Source organism: Larimichthys crocea, chromosome XI (assembly GCF_000972845.2).
Source record: "Larimichthys crocea isolate SSNF chromosome XI, L_crocea_2.0, whole genome shotgun sequence".
NCBI classification, from domain to species: Eukaryota; Metazoa; Chordata; class Actinopteri; family Sciaenidae; genus Larimichthys; species Larimichthys crocea.
The window spans coordinates 21,924,779-21,943,881 of record NC_040021.1 but is presented as its reverse complement, the minus strand read 5'-3'; the positions used below and the strand labels follow the sequence as shown (position 1 = coordinate 21,943,881).

Genomic DNA, 19,103 nt, shown 5'->3' with positions numbered 1-19,103 from the left:
TTTAATAAGACGTCTACCTCCTGCATGTTTACCTGTTGTCTTAATAGATTTACTCACAGAAATGCTGTTTGCATTGCTTCCTTTCCACCTCTTTCTACTTTTTTAAAAGAAAAGTCTTCATTGAAAAAGACAGAATCTTTACCTCACGGATCATAAAACACTTAATTCAACAACAACACGACTCTATTATATCTTTACACAGTAAATAGTTGTTTGCTGCTATATTAATGTCTTAAATCTCACATCTATAAACCTTAAGGCACCCCTGCTCTCTTTTAGGGGAGGCTTTTAATCTGAAACACCTCTGTAGCTTTAGATCCGATAGTTTGAATTGAACACGTTCCCTGCCACCTCTCCATAAAACGTCCACCAACACAGAAACATGCTGATGAACTTATTTCCTCCTCCGGTAGATCACCACCATGGAGACCAACCTGAAGTCCATCGAGGAGGAGAATAAGGTGATCGAGCAGCAGAACGACTCACTGCTGCACGAGCTGGCCAACCTCAGCCAGTCGCTCATCAACAGCTTAGCCAACATCCAGCTTCCACACATGGTAAGAGAGGAGTCGACTGCACCTTCACGAAACAAACAGTTTGTTTTGTTCTTACAGGATTGTGCTTTACAGCAAAAGTAATATTATCCTGCGTCTAGACTGAGCTTTCCTTAGGATAGTTAATGAGGTGACATTAAAAGTAAATATAAGAAGTTTTATTTTGGTAGGTAATTTGTCAATAATCCACCTACCCAACAGGAGCTTGTTGATATTTCTTGTAATAATCATGATTTCTTTTTGCCCTGACTCCTGCCTGTCATACTGTATGAAGAACTTATCCAGATGTTTCATATTTAATGTGCTAACTTTTGTTTCCTGCTTTATTTCAAAACATTAGACAATAAAGATTTGAACTAACATTTGAATTCAGGGAGGTGTTTAAAGTTTCTGTAGCAGCGACACTCAGGTTTTTTCCTCATCCTGCTTCTTTCTGTTCACCACCTTCTTTTTTTTCCCAGCAGTCCCATGCTGTGCTTCTTCTTCTTCTTCTTCTTCTGTGCTTTACAACGCCTCACAGAGTTTCACAAGGAAAACAGCCCCGTCTTTTTTTTTTTTTCAGTTTGAGCGAAGTGATCATGGCTGTTTTTTAACGTCATGTTGTCTGAGTGTAGAAAGAAGACTGGGGCTAATTGGATAATCTCTCTCGAAGCAGTATGAACCCGAGTTGCTCGATAACTGATAGCCTGTCCGAAAAATGTCCGTCTTAACAAGCTATTTTAACTTTACACCCCCTAAAATAATCTCTAAAATTTGCATCGGACAGAGTGGAAATTGGAAATTCAACACGGTAGGATTGGTAGAACTTTCTTCTTTCTAGAAAAATACCAAATCTAAAGCTCCGTTCACACTGCAGGACACTAAGAACTCTGATTTATGGCATTGTTTTTTATTCTCCCATAGTTGCGTCGTTATGTCAGGTTTCACGATAATGCAGAGAAACTTGTGATTTTTTTTGTTTTGCTGTCCATTCAGATCTGAGTAAAGCTGCAGTCGCTGCAGTGTGAACCGTGCAGGAGGGGGGGTGACGGCTTGCTAAGGCGGACATTGTGTTGTTCTTTCTCGGTGTAGCTTAATGAAGCCTTGTGACCACTGCCGTGTGTCTAGCGGGCTAATAGACTTCTCTGTACACCCTCTCCTGTAGAGACCGCTGCCACAGAAAGAGGCCCCAGTAAAGCATAACTGCTGTTTACAGATGCCTCCCAGAGTAAGAGATCCATTTATCCTTTATCCAATTATCCTTCTCTTCTGCACTGTCATCCTCCCCTCCCCCTTATGACTCCTTCAGCCCACTGTGGTGTCCGCACATCACAACTATCCATTTATAGCGCAGTATACTTAGTATATTAACTTACGTAGCTTAACTTATCTGTGGCAAAAATCCAGATCTTTAATCACTTTTCCCCAAAACAGACTTTTAATCATAATTAATAATGAATAATAATTGGAATACACGCACATGAACTGAAATAATTAACTGATCAGACATCCAGGACTCCTCTGAGACCTCACATTTACTCAACTTAACAGTAAGAGGAATTTGTTTTGCAGTTAACAGGAAATATGATGCCATAGCTCAAATCACAGCTATGCTACTAGTTAATGCTAAACCTGGAGAAAGAGCTGCTCTGGAATCAGATATAATCGACTGGTTGAGTTAAACCGTGGTTGGCGGGACCTGGTCATTGCAGTAAAACTTGCAAGTTTGCAAGGTAACCGGCAAACTGAAGTATCAAAGAAAGTCAAAATATATGTAGGTTTATGCAAATAAGACTGAATTTATTACACAAAACGTGATATAATTTAAATTCTGACAAAATAATGAATTTATTATGACATTTGACTGAAAACGTCTACATCCCCTTTGGAAACTGATAATTTGCAGATGTAACCATAATACTACAAAATTATTAGAATAGACAAGAACATTGATAAGCAACAACTCTGCAAAAACCTGGGATTCATTCAATAATGTTCTTTTTTATGCCCAAGTTTAACATCTGCAAAATTCTGCAATCTTTCTACAATTTCTGCACATAGCAATTAAGATGTTGTTACTTTCCACCTTACTGCACACAGGGCACACTACTCTCTGCATTGGCAATGCACATTAATCCTGAGGTGTGGAATCATCTTATAAATGGATATAGACAGTTTTTTGGGGCTTAGAAAGCTCATTCAAGTAAAAAAAGAACTGGGCCTAAAATGGAGCCCTGAGGTACGCCGCATGTAAACTGTAGACTTTAATTCTATTTTAAAAACACTAAAGTTGACTGCTGAGTTTGAATTCAACCAATAAGTTTGTTTTTGAAGCCAAAGCTGCTCTGTCTCTGACAAGTATTTAAACTCCCAGTCGGCTAAGATAAGTTGAATTACCAGTTGTGTCTCTTTCATCTGCCCATTAAACTCCCATTGGTTTTTAACATCCTGATTTTGTCTCCATATGCTAAACATTAACCTTCCATCTATCCACAAGCTAACCATCCCTCTCCTGATTTTTGCATGGTTTGGAGTTGCATTGCGTAGACCTTCATAGGCTGAAGTATAGTTATTAAACGTAATATTAAAATTAGAGTATTTGTGTAACTGAGCCATGCTTTCCTGGTAGTGTTCCCTTACTTCCCTTGCTGCCCGCCTGTCTTCCAAACCTTTCCAATGTTTTAAAGAAAAGATGCTGATTGTCTATAAGCACATACACACACTCTTCTAATCCCTCTGATTGTTTGTTTCTTCATGGGTTCTTTTCCCCTCACAGGAGCCAATGAATGAACAGAACTTTGACACTTATGTGAGTACATTGACAGACATGTACACTCACCAGGACCAGTACCAGAGCCCGGAGAACAAGGCGCTGCTGGAAAACATCAAACAGGCCGTCCAGGGTATCCAGGTTTAGCCCTGACTGAGGCCAAAATAACAAATGCAAAGCAAAAACAACAACAAAAAAAAGTCAAAAAGAGGGGAATCGGTTGTTTTTTGCTGCTGTAATCTACCATAGTTCTTTTATTTCTTCTGCTGTTATGCTCTCAACTCCATGGGTATCTCTTTTTTTATCATTTTGATTGTCGTTGCCTTGCTTTAAAAAACAATTACCAATGTTTTAAACAACATTCACGTTTTGTACATTTTCATATGATCTAATATAATGTGATGTACTGTTTATAGCTGCTAATGTATGCACATTCTAGTGTATATGTATGTATTTATTTATTTATCGTAAGCTTGAATCATTTTTTTATTTAAATGCAATTTACGTACATCGAAAACCTGGGCGTCACGGGTTTAACGGGAAGCAGAGCGGCGAACGTGAAGAGCAATCACTTTTCGAAAGGCTTTTCTCGAGAGCTGTAAAGCTGGAGGTTGTTTAATGGATGTAAATTCATTCATTTTTGTAATGTTTGAACGTGGACCGCGCGGACACTAATATTACTGTAAATCTTTAGCGAGAAAATTACGAGAAAAACCAATGCTAATAAGAAGCAAGAAGATTTCAAACATCATGACACGGAAACTTACTGGTGCAAAATCCCATCATTCCCCTTTCGGAGTTGTTTCATTTCAAACTGTCCTGTTCTGTCGCTTTTCTTTGTTCATGCGAAGAACGAAGCGGGAAAGACCAATGGCTACAGAAAATGTAGGAGACAATCTGCCATTCTGAATTTCTTTTAATCATCAACCTTGACTAGCTAATAGGACAACGTGTCAGCAATATTGGTATGATAATATTAAATCGTTTGTTTAGATATGGGATGCAATCTATATGAAAAAACGTTTGGGTATATGCAATTTCTTATGAATAAAACTAGCAAAGAGCTGATAGATCTTTTTACTAACTATAAATGTATTGCGTTTTGTATAAACCTTTTACTACAATCATGTTTTAGGAATCTGACGCGGGTGAAAGGACTTTGGTTCTGTCATGTACGACTTTGCACAGGGACACCTTTGTTTCCATGTTTTGATGTTTTTATTGTCGATTAAGAGGCACTTGGCAGGCGAAAGGATTTGTAGATATGATTTTCCTTTCTAAAGGCTGACGGCTCCACTGGACTTACAGGGTCAAACGTCCCCATCTGTCATTGTATATTGCACTCGTCCTGTAGAAAATACGTCTTTCCAATCATGCATCTTATTGTCTGAGCCACAATGGGACATGATGCCAGACGACATGATGACCAAGCAGCACTTTTTTTATTATCTTTGATTGTTTATTGAAAAAGATGAATGAAAACTAGAGCCAGCAGTCGTAACGCGTTGTCTGTGCACTGAATTTACCACCTTGAGTATTTGATCTGAATCGGCCTTACGATACGAGACGTTCAGTCTGAAAATCACACAGCACTGATGGAGTATGTTTTCTGAACACCGTCGATCATGCATGCACTTTATTGGAGTATTTCAAAGTATTATCACGTGGTAAATGAAGCAAAAACTGTACAGCAAGTTTGTGGGAACTGTGACTTTCGACAAGACTTTGCGCTGGTGATTCCTGTTTGAAAGCAACTGGAACATGTTTCACTGAGTTGATTTATTATTTAAAGGAAAACTCCCTATCTGGTCCTCTGACACTGTTGACCTGCTCCACTGGAATGACCAAAAACAGAATGCTGAACCACACTTCTGTCTGAAAAGTTAACTTGTGGTTGTTTCCATGCTTAACCATCTAAAATATAATTTTCCTAACGGAAATATGAGCCCTGTTTCTCTTCTTTTTCAGGTTACACAACCTGTCAGTAGAGTTGTGAAATAGGACGAGTGGTGTCCAGGATTTTGTCAAAGTAAAAGTTCTTTTTATTATCTGGGTAGACATTGTTCTAGATGGAGCACTTGGACATGAAACCACCAACAATTTAAAAATTATTCTTTTCAAATGATAGATTCACTTTCAGATTCTGGGTGAATTTTTGGTAAATTAGGCAACTAAAATTTAAATTGCTACAATATTTAGGAGCATCTTGTGATTCCAGTTTTAGGAAACATAAAAAGACGATCTTGAAATAGATGTTTATAGAACAGAACCAGCAGCTCCCCCAACTTTGCTAATAAAGGTAAAGCTTTGCAAGACCAAACATGTAAACTGTCTAAAAAGAATACCAGGTCACAACACAAAGAGTTTTCTAGTTTATTAACAGTATTTTATGGGACTGCGTTTCTCCAGTGTTCAAGAGCTGAAAGTCTGATGAACAATATTTCTGACAATCTTTCAGAAAACGTTGCTCTCAGTTAGAAAACACATGACTTGTATAGAAATGCTTACTAGTCAACTAGCATGTAAACAAAATGTCTTAAGACTGTGGCACACTGAATTTTAGAATAAATGACATCTGGCCAATACCCGATGCCCATAACAGGATCTGTATCAGCTTTGATATTAATCTGGTGTATCAGATCTGTTTCATAGGGACCACATGTTGAGTATAAAGTAGTTTTGATGATTTTCCATGTAACAGAGACAGATATATAATATATAACACAGATAGCAGAGATTAGTTGTATTTAAATTGATGTCGGGACCCCAAACTTTCCAAACCTCTGAAATTTTGAAAAATATTTGCTAAGAGGGCATGAAAACAATTCACCTTAGGTTAGAATTTCAATGTAGGCATCGTATAGCTTTAATGAACTGTTGTGACAAGCAGATGCACTTAAGGTGAAATCAACAGTTGACCATCTATAACTTCAAATCATGACCATTTGATTGGTGTCTTTAAGGGGCTGACCCCTAAAAAAAAAGTGATGTTTACCCACCGTTTCTCTGCCATCAGTCTCGAATTTCCACAGGAAGAACAAACAAACATCTCTAATGGGGGAGTTTTCCTTTAAAGATATTTCTTCTTTGGACTTTTTGCTGCAAAGCCTCATTCCCTGACTTCACATCTCTGTCCAAAGCTTTGTGTCTGCAGCTTCCTGCCAGTAAACTACTGCATTAGATAGACTGACAGCTTGTATTTTTTATTTAGTCAGTTATTCTTACTGATAACAAAGGAAATGGGAGTTAAAAGCACAATTCTGCCACTTAAAGACAGTCAATAGACTAGATATTGTAATATCAGATGTAAAAGCTAAACTGTAACTATTTACATAGAGAATCTCAACACTAACATGTGACATGCTAGAATGCAAAAGAAATCCATATGAATATTTGTGAAATCATCAGTTTATGAAAATGTTTGTTTCTTTTCAGCAGTGCATTGAAAAGGGGTTTTTATACAACATTCATTTTCTCTCCTTTTACCCCTTTTTCTCTGTTACTCGCAAACTTTCAACAACGGTTTTCTTACCACATGGCATGGTTTTCGTTGGTATTTTTGCTGTATGTTTAAGGTCACGAGTTGCTACGTGATATTTTAATTTGACTTGTGAAGTTTGTACAATTTTTATCATGCTGGTGTTGGCATCTCTTGCTCTGAATAAATCTTGTGTTGCAACACTGCTTACGACCTGCTCTTGTTTTGAATTGAAAGGCTGATGATTACTGCCAAATATATTTTGTTTTTTTATTCATTCGAGGCACCTGTTTATTTCTATGAATAACTGATTTGTGAAGCTTAAAACATGCTGCAGATGAATAATTAGTTGCAGCAAACAGGGCTGGATGGCAAATTATCATGATAACACAGGAACTGACCCAAAACGCAGGCTCAGACAAAGGTTGGCAAGAGAAGGGGATTTATTCGTGATGTGGAAAGAAGAGGGTCCGATGATGAGGTGGAGATGCCTGAGGTGAAGCAGTGGGTGGAATAGACAGTCCGGAGATGGTTGGTGGAGAGCAGGCAAGCAGGTATATGGCAGAAGGTGATGATGGTGGAGGATCAGAGGTTAGAAACGGGCTAGGAAACCAATGGGAAACACAAAGAACAATAGTTAAGGAGGTCCGAACATAGACTACCACAGTAGCTAAACAAATGATCTGACAAGATGTGGGAGGAAGGCCAGTTGAGGTGATGAATTGGTGGAAGGCAGGTGAGCTGAAGAATGGCAGGTGTGCTTCATCCGTGATTATTCAGGAGGGACCAGGGAAATGTGTCACACCAACAACACACAAACACAGAGACTAACAAGGAGAGACTGTCAAGTAAACACAAGAAACACAAGGAAACAAGTGGGAACACAGGGAATCAACAGTCACGACTGCCATCAAAGCCGGCTACATAACGTAACGTTGAGGTCATGGATTCATCTCATCAACCTTAAAGATCCTCTCATATGATTACGGCTCGTTTAAAGACTTAAGACAGAATTCATATAAAATCTAGACCTGCTTTAGAATTAAAATAAAATACAGAAGAATGGAAATCTCACTTTCTACAATGCGTTTTAACTTGTGTGAGTGAAAAAAAATGATTCTCCGTCAAGGGATTAATAAAGTATATCTTCTTCTTCTTCTTTTGTAGGGAGGTGGACCATAACTGTGCAAATATTACAAATAATTTTAAATGTTTAAACGTGACATTTTTTGAGTTTTAATGTTCCAAACATAAAAGCAGGAATAAATAATAACTCAGTAACTCTTGATTGAGTCTGAGTGTAGTAACCTTTAGATGGACGGTAGGTGGCGCCAAATTTTCCCTCCAATTGCTGTATTCCCCGGGTCATGGACACGCCCCTTCCGGTGTGAGAGTAAATAAACCGGATCAGCTGACTCGTTGTGGCGGTTGTTTCTGAATCCTGCACGGTCCCGGTGACCGGTCTGTGGAGGAGCCGTCGGCATTGGGTTTGGGTTGCAGGAGACGCGGTTACCATGGTGAAGTGTGTCGTCTCCGGTTGTCCGAACCGCGAGGTGCGGATCTTCAACCGAGCACCGAGGAGGTTCTTCAGCTTCCCCAAAGACCCGGCCAGGGTCAAGGTACGGTACCGGATCTCTGTGCTGCTTTGAATGTGCATGTGTGTAATAAACATAAGGTGTTGTTGCGACTGCAGACCAGCAGGTGTCACTGCGCGCTGCGTTCAGTGACACATAAACATCATGTGTAAGGATGTAACGATACGGTTCACGGTTTTTTGTTCCCGATACGATTTTCTCACCTTTTTTTATTTTATTTTTTAATCAAAATGAGCTGCAGGCAAATTATGATCAAATTAAATTATCTTTTTATTTGTAGGAAAAAAAATCTCAGGTGCAGTTTGTGTTCTCTTATAAAAAAGTGCAACATATACAACACAACACATGACAAATATCTCCTTTCTTTAGAAACAGTCTCACAGTAAACTGCTAATGTGCAAGTTTCGCTCACGAGGTGGCGTAACGTTACTTTTTTTTATACCTCGCAGTTCTTATTTATATCATGGTCACTTATTTTTGTAATTACTATTTATATTATGGTTACTTTCTTTGCAAAATTACTTACACTATGGTCACTTTTACACTACAATACTCTTTATATATCAGAATCAGAATTAATTTTATTCGCTATGCAAGTTTACACAAACACAGAATTTACTGTGGCAGGATTGAGCATACACAGAACATATATGGAAAATAAAAGATAAAGTAGTATAGAAATAAAAATGAATTAATTGATATCATGACACTTTTTATGCCATTCAGTACTTATCTGTTTTTGAAGGTTGATTGTTTTTTTTTTCGAGGTTATAGATACTTCTGTCCGTTTAATTCCTGTCTGTTTATTGTGTTTTTGTTTTTTTTGTTTTGGCCTCTTCTACTTTTTGTTTTTCTATCTTGCTGCTGTCAAAAGTGTGGTGGGATAAAGTATCTATCTAATCTAATCTAATCTAATCTAATCTAATCTAATCTAATCTTCTCACTGTGGTGGCGGCTAATATGTTGCTCAAATTGCCCGTGTTGCCGCTATATGTTGCAGTCTCTTGCAAGATTTATTGTTTTGGTTTTGTCTGTCCATTTCTCACGGTTGTATTTGTGTATATAGGGAATCCAAAATGCCGCCACACAGGTGATTTCAAACTGCTCCTCTGTTTCAAAGATATTTTGTGCTCTACGGTTCATCACTGGTTGTCGCCGGCCTCACCCATCACTGTGAACTATATACAAAAGCTTGCATGCCTTCCTTGGAGATGAGACGCTACACACACTGGATGACTCTGGTGTATAAGGCTCTTCTTGGCTTAATTCTCACTTTTTTTATGCACTTTCCTTCGGAGAACTGAAAGCCGTTATGCACTACGCTCGAATGATGTTCTGCATCTTGCTGCTCCTCAGTTTTTTGACCACTATGACGAGCCTTTCTTGGCCAGGTCACCCTTGTGAAAGAGGTCTTGATCTCAATGGATTTTTTATCTGGTTAAATAAAGGTTATAATAATTTTCTATTTCTAAAAAGAACATATCCTACTTCTCTCGCATTTGTGAAGAATCGCGATTCATTTTTTCTGTCAACGCATTTGTACCGATTTTTAATCGTGTCACGATGCATCGTTACATCCCTAATCATGTCACACTGATGACTTTGTTCAGGTGTGGCTGGCGGCACTGAGGGAGACCGACAAGCAGAGCTGGACAGAGCAGCATTTAATCTGCGAGGACCACTTCCTGCCGGAGGACATCACAGCCGATGGGGTCAACAGAGACGCCATCCCCATCATGCCCCCCTGCCTGGACGGGTCCCTGAGCATGATCAGCTCCTGGGGGGCCGAGTCGTCTGATGAGGAGGAGCAGTGGGCCGCAGGCGGGGGCGATGATGAGGAAGAAGAAGATACTTATGAAGGTGTGTGTGCTGGTTTTTCTAACGTGGTGGCCCGTGTATGGGACCCCCCTGAACCAGAACTTCCTGCACCAGAATCTCCTGCACCTGAGCTTCCTGCACCTGAGCTTCCTGCACCTGAACCTCCTGCAGTGGATCCGTCACAGCAGGTGAGGAGATGCTTCATATTTTCTGGTGTGTTTCACATCGTAGCTCTTTGTCATCGTAGCTCTTTGGATTAATAAAAAGTTTGAGTTGTTGTTTGACAGTTTGTCTTTATTTTTTTACTAAAGGACCAAATACTTAAAGTTATTGTAAGTGTTTGGTGATATTTTGAAAAGGATTCCTGCAGAGATGAAGATTGTTAAAGAGTAAAATCCTTTTGATGAACCACAAACACTCGACACACAGCTCACTCTGTTGACAAAAATGTTAATTTCACCTCACAGATTATCGTAAATTCACTTAAAAATGAACAAACACAAAATAAATCTCTCCAAAAAAGATAATTTTCACACTATTAAGTCCGCTTTGGTCTAAATTAATCCTTAATTCTACATATTAAACACACATAGCAGCTCGGGAACCACACATGTAGCTCTAAATTTAAGATTACATACCTTTCTTTTAAACCAGAGCAGCTCTAACATACCATGTTTTCACTTCCTCTACTCCAGGATTCAAGTCCCTGGAAGACCTCAGGAACCAAGACGACTAGGTAAAATGAACCTTTTCTGGTTTTCCATCTGTGAGCAGGTGTTATGCATGGTGGGACATTGACGAGGCTCCTGTACATGTTGACAAACAGAGTATTTTACATGAGTTTGACAGAAATGACACATCAATATAAAGTAAGATCCCCGAATGTGTGTTTGTTTCCAGTGACGGCCTGCAGCAGAGGACAGACGAGAACTGGACCGAGACAGACACCAAAAAGGGTGAGCGCTTCTCTGAATCGTTGTTCAGATCAGATTGTTTGAATCTGAAGATGATAGATAGAAACATCTTGTTTTTAGCAACAACACAGATGTCATTAAACCCCGCAGAGGGTTATGAACCTCTAACTCTGGGCGTCATGTTGCATGTCCAGAGGTTTCCATGCGCGCGCTGGTGAAGCGCTTCCTGGAGATGATGCTGACGGCTCCGGGCGGCCTGCTGGACGTCAGGCAGGTGGTCGCGAGCCTGCAGACCCGCAGGCGACGACTCAACGACGTCACCAACGTCCTGCGAGGCATCAACCTCATCGACAAGCCGGCGGCCCACTTATTCACGTGGACGTGAGTAAAACAGACGGGATGATGTTTTCCCGGGTGTCTTGTGAATCGCCTGTTTTAGCTTCGCAGTCAACCTGTTCTCTCACCGTCCAGGGGAGAGAGTCAGATCTCCAGCTTCCTGTGGAAGAACGAGCAGATGTTCCAGAGAGAGTTGGACAACATGAAGCTGGTGGAGGACACGCTGGACGGCCTCATCAAAAGCTGCGCCCAGCAGCTCTTCGACGTGACGGACGATGAGGAAAACGCGGCATATCCTTTCACGTCGGACACAGTTCCATATACCCCGACTCGCCCAGATCTCAGAGCTTCTCAGAACCTCAGATTTTTAAGAACCCATGAGGCGATTCTGCCTCGCATGTCCACTGTGAACAGGTGTTATCTGTCTAGGCAGCACTTCTGCTCTGGGAAAAGTTATGTTTTATATGACTCAAATTACAGTCCTGTGCCAGGAGGCTTAAAATGTTTTGTTCCAAACGAGGATGTGAATAAATCAATTATGAATACAGATATTTAAAAAAACCTTTCTTTAACCTTTCCTTCACGTTTGCCTACGTGACTCACGAGGACTTCAGCCGACTCACGGTCCTCCAGGAACAGACGCTGTTTGTTGTCAAAGCTCCAGAAGAAACAAGACTGAAGGTTCCCGCTCCCAAAAGGGTAAACAGCCGATGTCTGCTGTTGATTATTCGACAAAGATGAACTCAAATAAACATGCCCTGTATGTACTTTTGAATAAAACTGTAAAGATGGAACAGAAATCTCTCGTTACATCACTAGAAAATGTAGATGTTGGACAGTATTCATAAATACTACTAACTACGAGAAGACATTAAAAGCAACATCGTTGGGTTGACTCGGGTTGTGTGTCGATGTAGGACAACATCCAGATCCATCTGAAGGCGGGGAAGCCCATCACGGTGTTGAGCTGTGACGTCGGGATGGAAGACACGACCGGAGAGACGAGCGACTGCTTCTTAACGTTGGAGGAAAGCCGGATAAAGACGGCTACGCTGCACACAGGTAACAACCAGTCATAGAAGGTGTTAAGGTAATAGAATAATACAACAAGATCAACAAGATGATGAGTTACTCGTTGTTGCAGAGTCCTTGGGGCGACAGAGTGCTGTGTAGAGTGCATAGCCACCAGCCGACCAACGGGAGGCGCCAGCTGTCCGGTTCAGACACGAGGCTGGAAAAACAACGGACGCCTGACTGGATTATCTTCAGGACCAGGATCGTTCAAAGAGAATTTAAACTGACTGATGTGTTTAAACCTGCTGAACTGATCAGAGACAGACAAAGACATTTAAAGTGTTTTTTATTGAACTCCTCGTGAGGTTGGTTTCGTTCAGTCCGGTCCGCCTGCTGTGAGAAATCATGTAAAAGGCGGTGAAGGTGAGGACGACCGAGATGTTTGTAACTTTCTGTTTGTCGCAGAGAGGAGTGAATCCGTTCATTTGTAGGTACACAGCTGTACCTCTGTGCTGCAGAGAGCTGCAGTGTTATTATGTCCTGACATGCAGAACGTTTGCTGACTGATGTTTTACTTTCTTCATATTTTTTTTTAACTTTTTTTTTGTATTTCGGACGTCAGCTGGTTTCAAATAATCAATAAAAACTGACTGCTATCAAACTGGGAAACCGTGTTTCCTGTCACCAGCCCGCAGCCTTAAGGTTGGAGGTCATGTGGGACCTTACACACTGCTGAGGTGACCTTTGACCTCTCTGTGGTTCCACCTGTGAGCAGACAGGCATGGAGTGAAGAGGAAGAATCTGCAGGAAGGTAAATTTTTCAGGAAAACTTACTTTGTTGATAACTGGAGAAAATGATTCAGAATAAACTTAAAAAGTTTAAAAACAGTCTAAATAAAAATCACAGATAGAATTACAGGTTAATTATTGATGAAAACTCAGTCCAGTGCACACCACAGTACCACTCACAGTAATCTACCTTATGGTAGAATAATAGAGCAGTTAGATTAGATTCACTAACGCGCTTTAAAGGAACTCTCACAGCTGTGTGTTAGACTGAGGCTGAGGAAACTTCATGTTAAAGATGAACGATGAGTTGTTATTATAAAGTGCACACTCAGCTTGATTCTGGACTTTGTCAGACTGATTAATGATCTGCCATCAACAGAGAATTAGTAAAGTTAAAGTTTTTCCCTCCACAAGCCGCAGCGGTTTGTGATCATTCAACACCTCTGCAGGATTTAAGAGATCTGCTTCCTCTGCAACGCCGCCACCTGGTGGACAGACAGCATCACTGCATCATAACCCTGTTCTGGGGATATTTAAGAAAGTTCTTCTGCACGGTCAGAGTAGAAAGTCATCTCACAAATACCCGTAAAGAAATCTAAAACAGCGTGTGTGTTTTTTGATTTACTCACAGGACTGAATAGGTCGAGGCTGCTTTCCTCCCACCAACATACTGAATATGGAACAGAGGGTAATAGAGGAAATGATGCTTGATTGTCTCTCATTTTGCCTGTGGACAGGACCGTGATGGCTGCCAGGCACTCTGTGTGTGTGTGTGTGTGTGTGTGTGTGTGTGTGTGTGTGTGTGTGTGTGTGTGTGTGTGTGTGTGTGTGTGTGTTTCCCATGAGTGCCACCACAACGTCCAAACCTCAAGACGAAACCCTGCAGGCCGAACCTTCCCAGAGCCTCTCCTCTATCTATCAAACTGTCAGGAGGACCCACAGAGATACTTAAAGCTGTCTTGCATTTTAGGTTTTTGGTTGAAGTCATACTGACAGTGACAGGAGCAGAAGAACAAGTTGTCAGAGATCCAAAACTACAAGAAAGCAACAAGAGAGAGTGACCTGGACGGGCTAATACCCAGGCAGGTGACTTTAAAACAATCAAATCAATTAAAAATGCATCAGCTGTTTTAAGTTTTGGACACTTAATTTAGTATTTTGAGCCATTTGCTACTCCCAGTACTGTAATTAAGTATTTTTTGGGAGTACTTGTACGTTTTTAAACATGTAATTTTACTTTTAAGTGTGCATTACTTTGCTGTCTACATCTCGCAATCTCCAGCAATAGTTTTGGCATCTTCTGTCAAGAAAGCACACTTTCGTCCAACGTAAAGCATGAAAAAGAAAGAAAAACGCTGCAGCAGGCACCGGTATGGGGAGGCGACGACGCTGAGCAGAACGATGCTGCAAGAGTTTGGAAGTACGTACGGAAGGACGCACATGCACAACGCGGTATATCTCTGCAGTCAGTTAATAACGTGTCAGCAAAGACAGAGGCGAGGCAGATACACAGATTTGAGTGTGCATTAAGTTAGAGAAGAAGAAGAGCTCGAAAACAAAGACGTAACCGTGTACCATAATAAAAATCTGCTTTGCAGATGTTTTACGAGTAGGAAGTTTGTTAGAGCTGAAGGCGAGAAACACGGAGTGTAAAATGTACGTTTGATTATAAAAGTATTCCACGGATACCTTTTAAACTGTGATGATGAGGCTCGTAAGTCTCAGTCCTTAGAGGCAAGTCCGGATTTGTTTTCCTGACTTTCCCAAAATCTAGTGTGCAGCTACTTGGCAGCGACGTGTTAGCGCAGAATTACCTAAGACACCTCCTACGTGGTTTTGGTCCCAAGCCATGGGACCATGATGATCAGTTTTACTACTCTGATGTCTCTCGAGAAGCTTCAGCCTGGATCCAGCCTGGACGTATCTGTTGCAAACTGGGGTAAGAAGTTTTAAAAGGTTCTAAAAAGACACCATTACGAGCATTACGGGAAGTGTAGGATGACACATTTTTTGCAGTTTAGCTATAATAAAAAAAACAAAAACAGTATGTCAGCGATATTAAATTGCCGGAGTGCTCCGTTAAATGACAAATTGTCCAAATCCCCAAACGTCACAGAAAAGGATCCCTTTTCCAATAAGTGACTCAGTCCCACCGGAGTGTTTCCAGTAAGCCTCATCAACTAACCACACATAAAGTGCTTTATGAAGGGGTTAAAATAACACTACCAAGCATAGATTTAAGTTTTTTTCCCCTCCAGATGTATTTTTTAAGTCATAATTGCACCAAAAACCATAAAAACACCCTTTTCTGAATTGCTACTCGTAGCAGTTTTACTGTGTTTTCGCTCTGGGGTTTTTTATGGCGGCGTTTGGTGACTCTGGGAGTTCCTGCAGTGACGCTTTGAAGCTCAGAAAACATGCTGAAGACATGTTGAGACACACTTGGCATCGACTTTTCTGGCATCACTTGAGGGGAAAAATAACCGATGTGCATGTAACATGGAGATGGATGGCTTCCTATTGGTTTGGCACAGCGTGTCCAACATTTATAGGAGTTGTCTGAATCTTCTTCTTGGAAAAAAGTAGGAGGAGAACCGCGACGGTTTTTATGACATTCTGTTAACTATTTCATGAATTCTCACTGAGTGAGTTATTTAGTTTCCTCTCTGGTCTGTTTGATTGTTGAATTGATGCAAGTATAACCCCGAACATGAGTCTAAACCTGGCAACGGAGAGACATTTGTCTCAGTGTCTTAGCATTGTAACTCCGGTGAGGTAAAGGTTAAATAAAAGCACATTGCTCATGCTGACAAAATGATTACCGTGACACAGTGACAGCTTAATGATGGAATAAAAAGTACTTGCCCTGAATATGAGTCCATTCACTCAGTCTGTGGTGCACTTAACTGTACATATAGCTGTGTTTGTTCAGAGTGAAGTAGGGAAAAGAAAAAAGCTTTAATTGACAAATCAGCAAAATATAAAAAAAATGTCAGCGCTGAAGGAAATGGAAGAAAATGTCAGGCGTTCATTCAATGTGGCACATTCAAACAGAACTTCTGGAAAAAGTAAGTTTGAATGAAGAAATGTTTTCTGTCCATGACTGAATATGGGGAGATCTCCAGTCAATGTGATGATGTAATTAACAGAATGTTAATCAAGCCTCAAATGAAGGAAAGCCGTGTAGAAAACATCATGTATTAATGTGAGGAACATTTCAGTTTCCTCATCGCTCCACTCACATCTGATGATTTCCAAAGCTTCAGTGACGTTTAAAGGCCAAGTGTGTAGTTGGATATAGTGGTCTAATCGATGCATTGCAATCTCCTCACATAAAGGAGAAACTCCGCCCTGTCTAGAGTCAGTGTTTAGTTTAGTCTGTAGGAAAAAAGTAAAAAGATTCTTATTTTCAGGTGAGTAAACATGCATGAAAACATATTACATTCCATGTCTTCCTTATTCTGGAAATAAAGGACCCAAATCTTACACCCTGCACCTTTAATGATGCATCAACCATTTCCACCTCAGATAGATAGATAGATAGATAGATAGATAGATAGATAGATAGATAGATAGATAGATAGATAGATAGATAGATAGATAGATTACTTTATTATTGTCCATAGGGAAATTCTTGTATTGTCTTACCTGCAGAAAAGCTACACGTTATATATACAAAGGCATGAGGTACATATGGTATAAGTAGAATAGTCTAAGGTAAGGAACAACATATAGTTCTAACCATGTAAAATATATATATGCACATAAACTCTCTGTGCAGTAACTTTGTGCAGAAATGTTCATTCAGTCTGATCCAGAGATGTAGAGAGGGTTGTCCACCAATCAGAAGATGAGGTGGTTCGAGTCTGCATGTCTAACTGCCCTTGAGCAAGATACTGAACTCCACACTCCCAAAGGCTGTGCCATCTTGTGTGGTAGTACAAGAAATCTGCATAAAAACAAGTGGAACAGTTGTTAAATTAAAAGCAAGAAGTTTGATATATATGATTTAATCTTTAAACATAAATTAAATTCTGTATTTGAGCTGCTTTGTGTTGTTGGGGATCTCGTGTTTGCAGCTGATTAAGGAAAATCTTTATTCATAATGTGACTTAGCTGCCAGTTACACACACACACACACACACACACAGTGTGAGCGCTCGGCGTGGCGTTGGGATTGGGCCATGACGCGTCCTGATGGTTAACATGTTGCATCACAGCGTGACTTTCTGCAACAGCAGTGGGTTGCTCAGGGCTGATGACGCCAATCGGGACTATGAATAACGCACACACACAGAAAGGAGTCCACCTTTGTGCGTCACGCCGATTATAAATGCCACCAGCCTCTCTCTCTCCCCCGCACTCCCTCGTCCTCGCCCTTCCCTCGTCAGTCAGGGCTGCAGAGTCGTCATCTGCTCTCTCTCTCACTGTAGGATCAAAATTACTGAAAGAATTTCACCTGTCGTAGCACACAGAAACAATAATCCTCCCGATAGATTAGATAGTCATAATCTTATCAACCGTCTGTAAACTCATGAATCTGATGTAGTTCCCAAACCTCCCACTTACGTCTGACATTTTTGTTCATGGGAAAACATTAACGGCGTGTTTGTTTAACCTCGGTTGAGGTTCTGATGATGTCTGAAGCCCAGATCCCTCTAATCAATCTCCATTCATGAAGTACAAATGATTTCCTGCAGCTCCTCAGCGCAGCGTCCTAATGTTTTACAACCAACTAATTCAATATTCTTATATTATTACAGTGCGATGATTGTGTTTTTTCTGATTTATTCATTAACATAATTGCTGTGATTGGAGGTCAAACTTCCTGCTTTAAATGAAACCGATAAGTTTGCTACAATAGATGTCACCGCGATCTCCTCTCCCTCCGTCTCACGCACTCCCAGAAAGTGAATGCAGGAGGAGGCTGAGATGAAGCCGTGGGCTGTGTGGGAGGAGATGTCATGTGGCCGAATATTATGTTAATAAAATGAGTTCATCTGCAAAAATACAGAAACCATACGTCACCCAAAGAGATTAGGAAACATATTAGCTACCTACGCAGGCTACATATTGTTGGTCTTGGTCTTTACCTGGTCTCAACCCCTCAAACTCAGGAGACCTGTATGTGTGGACATCTTCTTGTCTTCTTGTGTTTGTTGAGCCTCCTCATGAACCTTCAGTGTGTGTTGTTTTTAACACTTTTCTTGCTGTATTTTTAATCCACAGATGAAAAGTAGCACCACATCACGTTACGTTGCTAAGTTTGATGTGCCGGTGTCGTGCCAGAACAGGAGCTGGGTAAGTGGGCAATGTAACCCCCGGACCAGGCAGCCTCTATGGACATATTTAAAGCTGCATTAACCATTTGTGGAACAGAAACAGCAAGCTAAAAATGTCATATGGAAGAGCTGGTGTCGTGCCAGAACAGGAGCCGGGCTTAGTGGCCTCTATGGACGTAATGACAGAGGAGAAAAGACCAAAGAGGACGTTGAGGGAGGAAGCTAAGAAGTGAAAAAGAGGATGTTTGAGTGTTTGGCAGCTGGTGTTATGGACCACTGGGAAGAAGAGGAGGTTTTTAGGCCTGGGGGTGTGTGTGTTGTGTGTAGGAGGGGGGGAATACTGATGGCCGGTGTCGTGCCAGAATAGGAGCTGGGCAAGCAGGCAATGTAACCAGGCTCAGCAGCCTTTATGAACATAATGACAGAGGAGAAAACATCGAAAGGGAGCTAAAAAAGACAAAAGTAGAGAGTGACTGAGCAACAAATCATTGGTGCTTGTCGACCTTGTTGATGTTTGGCTGTTTGCGAAGTTGTCGACTCTCTCTCTGAAACCGGGGGGCGCTATATTGCAAAA

At 40.8% G+C, this 19,103-nt stretch overlaps 2 protein-coding genes across 3 annotated transcripts in view; both read left to right on the top strand.

Moving 5' to 3' along the window:
- Positions 1–6,266, top strand: part of myt1la (myelin transcription factor 1-like, a) — a 66,111-nt gene extending 59,845 nt beyond the window's left edge. The window contains exons 24-26 of the mRNA XM_019259172.2: positions 414–557; positions 1,699–1,761; positions 3,310–6,266. Of these exons, the coding sequence (XP_019114717.1) occupies positions 414–557; positions 1,699–1,761; positions 3,310–3,450 (348 nt within the window). The 3' untranslated portion in view covers positions 3,451–6,266. The remainder of the gene's footprint in view (positions 1–413; positions 558–1,698; positions 1,762–3,309) is intronic.
- A 1,899-nt stretch (positions 6,267–8,165) lies between these two features.
- On the top strand, positions 8,166–12,772 carry LOC104930519 (transcription factor E2F2). Of its 2 annotated transcripts, XM_027283838.1 has the most exons (10): positions 8,166–8,400; positions 9,987–10,236; positions 10,309–10,382; positions 10,890–10,930; positions 11,095–11,150; positions 11,303–11,489; positions 11,580–11,735; positions 12,029–12,143; positions 12,362–12,506; positions 12,589–12,772. In XM_027283838.1, the coding sequence occupies exons 1-10, from the start codon at positions 8,296–8,298 to the stop codon at positions 12,615–12,617; spliced, it is 1,158 nt and encodes a 385-aa protein (XP_027139639.1). In that variant the 5' UTR covers positions 8,166–8,295; the 3' UTR covers positions 12,618–12,772. The 2 variants fall into 2 exon arrangements, with proteins under 2 accessions (XP_027139639.1, XP_010743627.3); XM_010745325.3 differs by having other exon boundaries at positions 9,987–10,382.
- The last annotated feature ends 6,331 nt before the right edge of the window (positions 12,773–19,103 follow it).

Excerpts from the sequence above, each read along its gene's own strand:
- LOC104930519 (XM_010745325.3), top strand. The coding sequence starts at position 8,296 with ATGGTGAAGTGTGTCGTCTCCGGTTGTCCGAACCGCGAGGTGCGGATC. Across the intron at positions 10,931-11,094 it reads TCAGGAACCAAGACGACTAG|TGACGGCCTGCAGCAGAGGA; the intron begins GTAAAATGAACC and ends GTTTGTTTCCAG. Across the intron at positions 12,507-12,588 it reads GACGGCTACGCTGCACACAG|AGTCCTTGGGGCGACAGAGT; the intron begins GTAACAACCAGT and ends TCGTTGTTGCAG.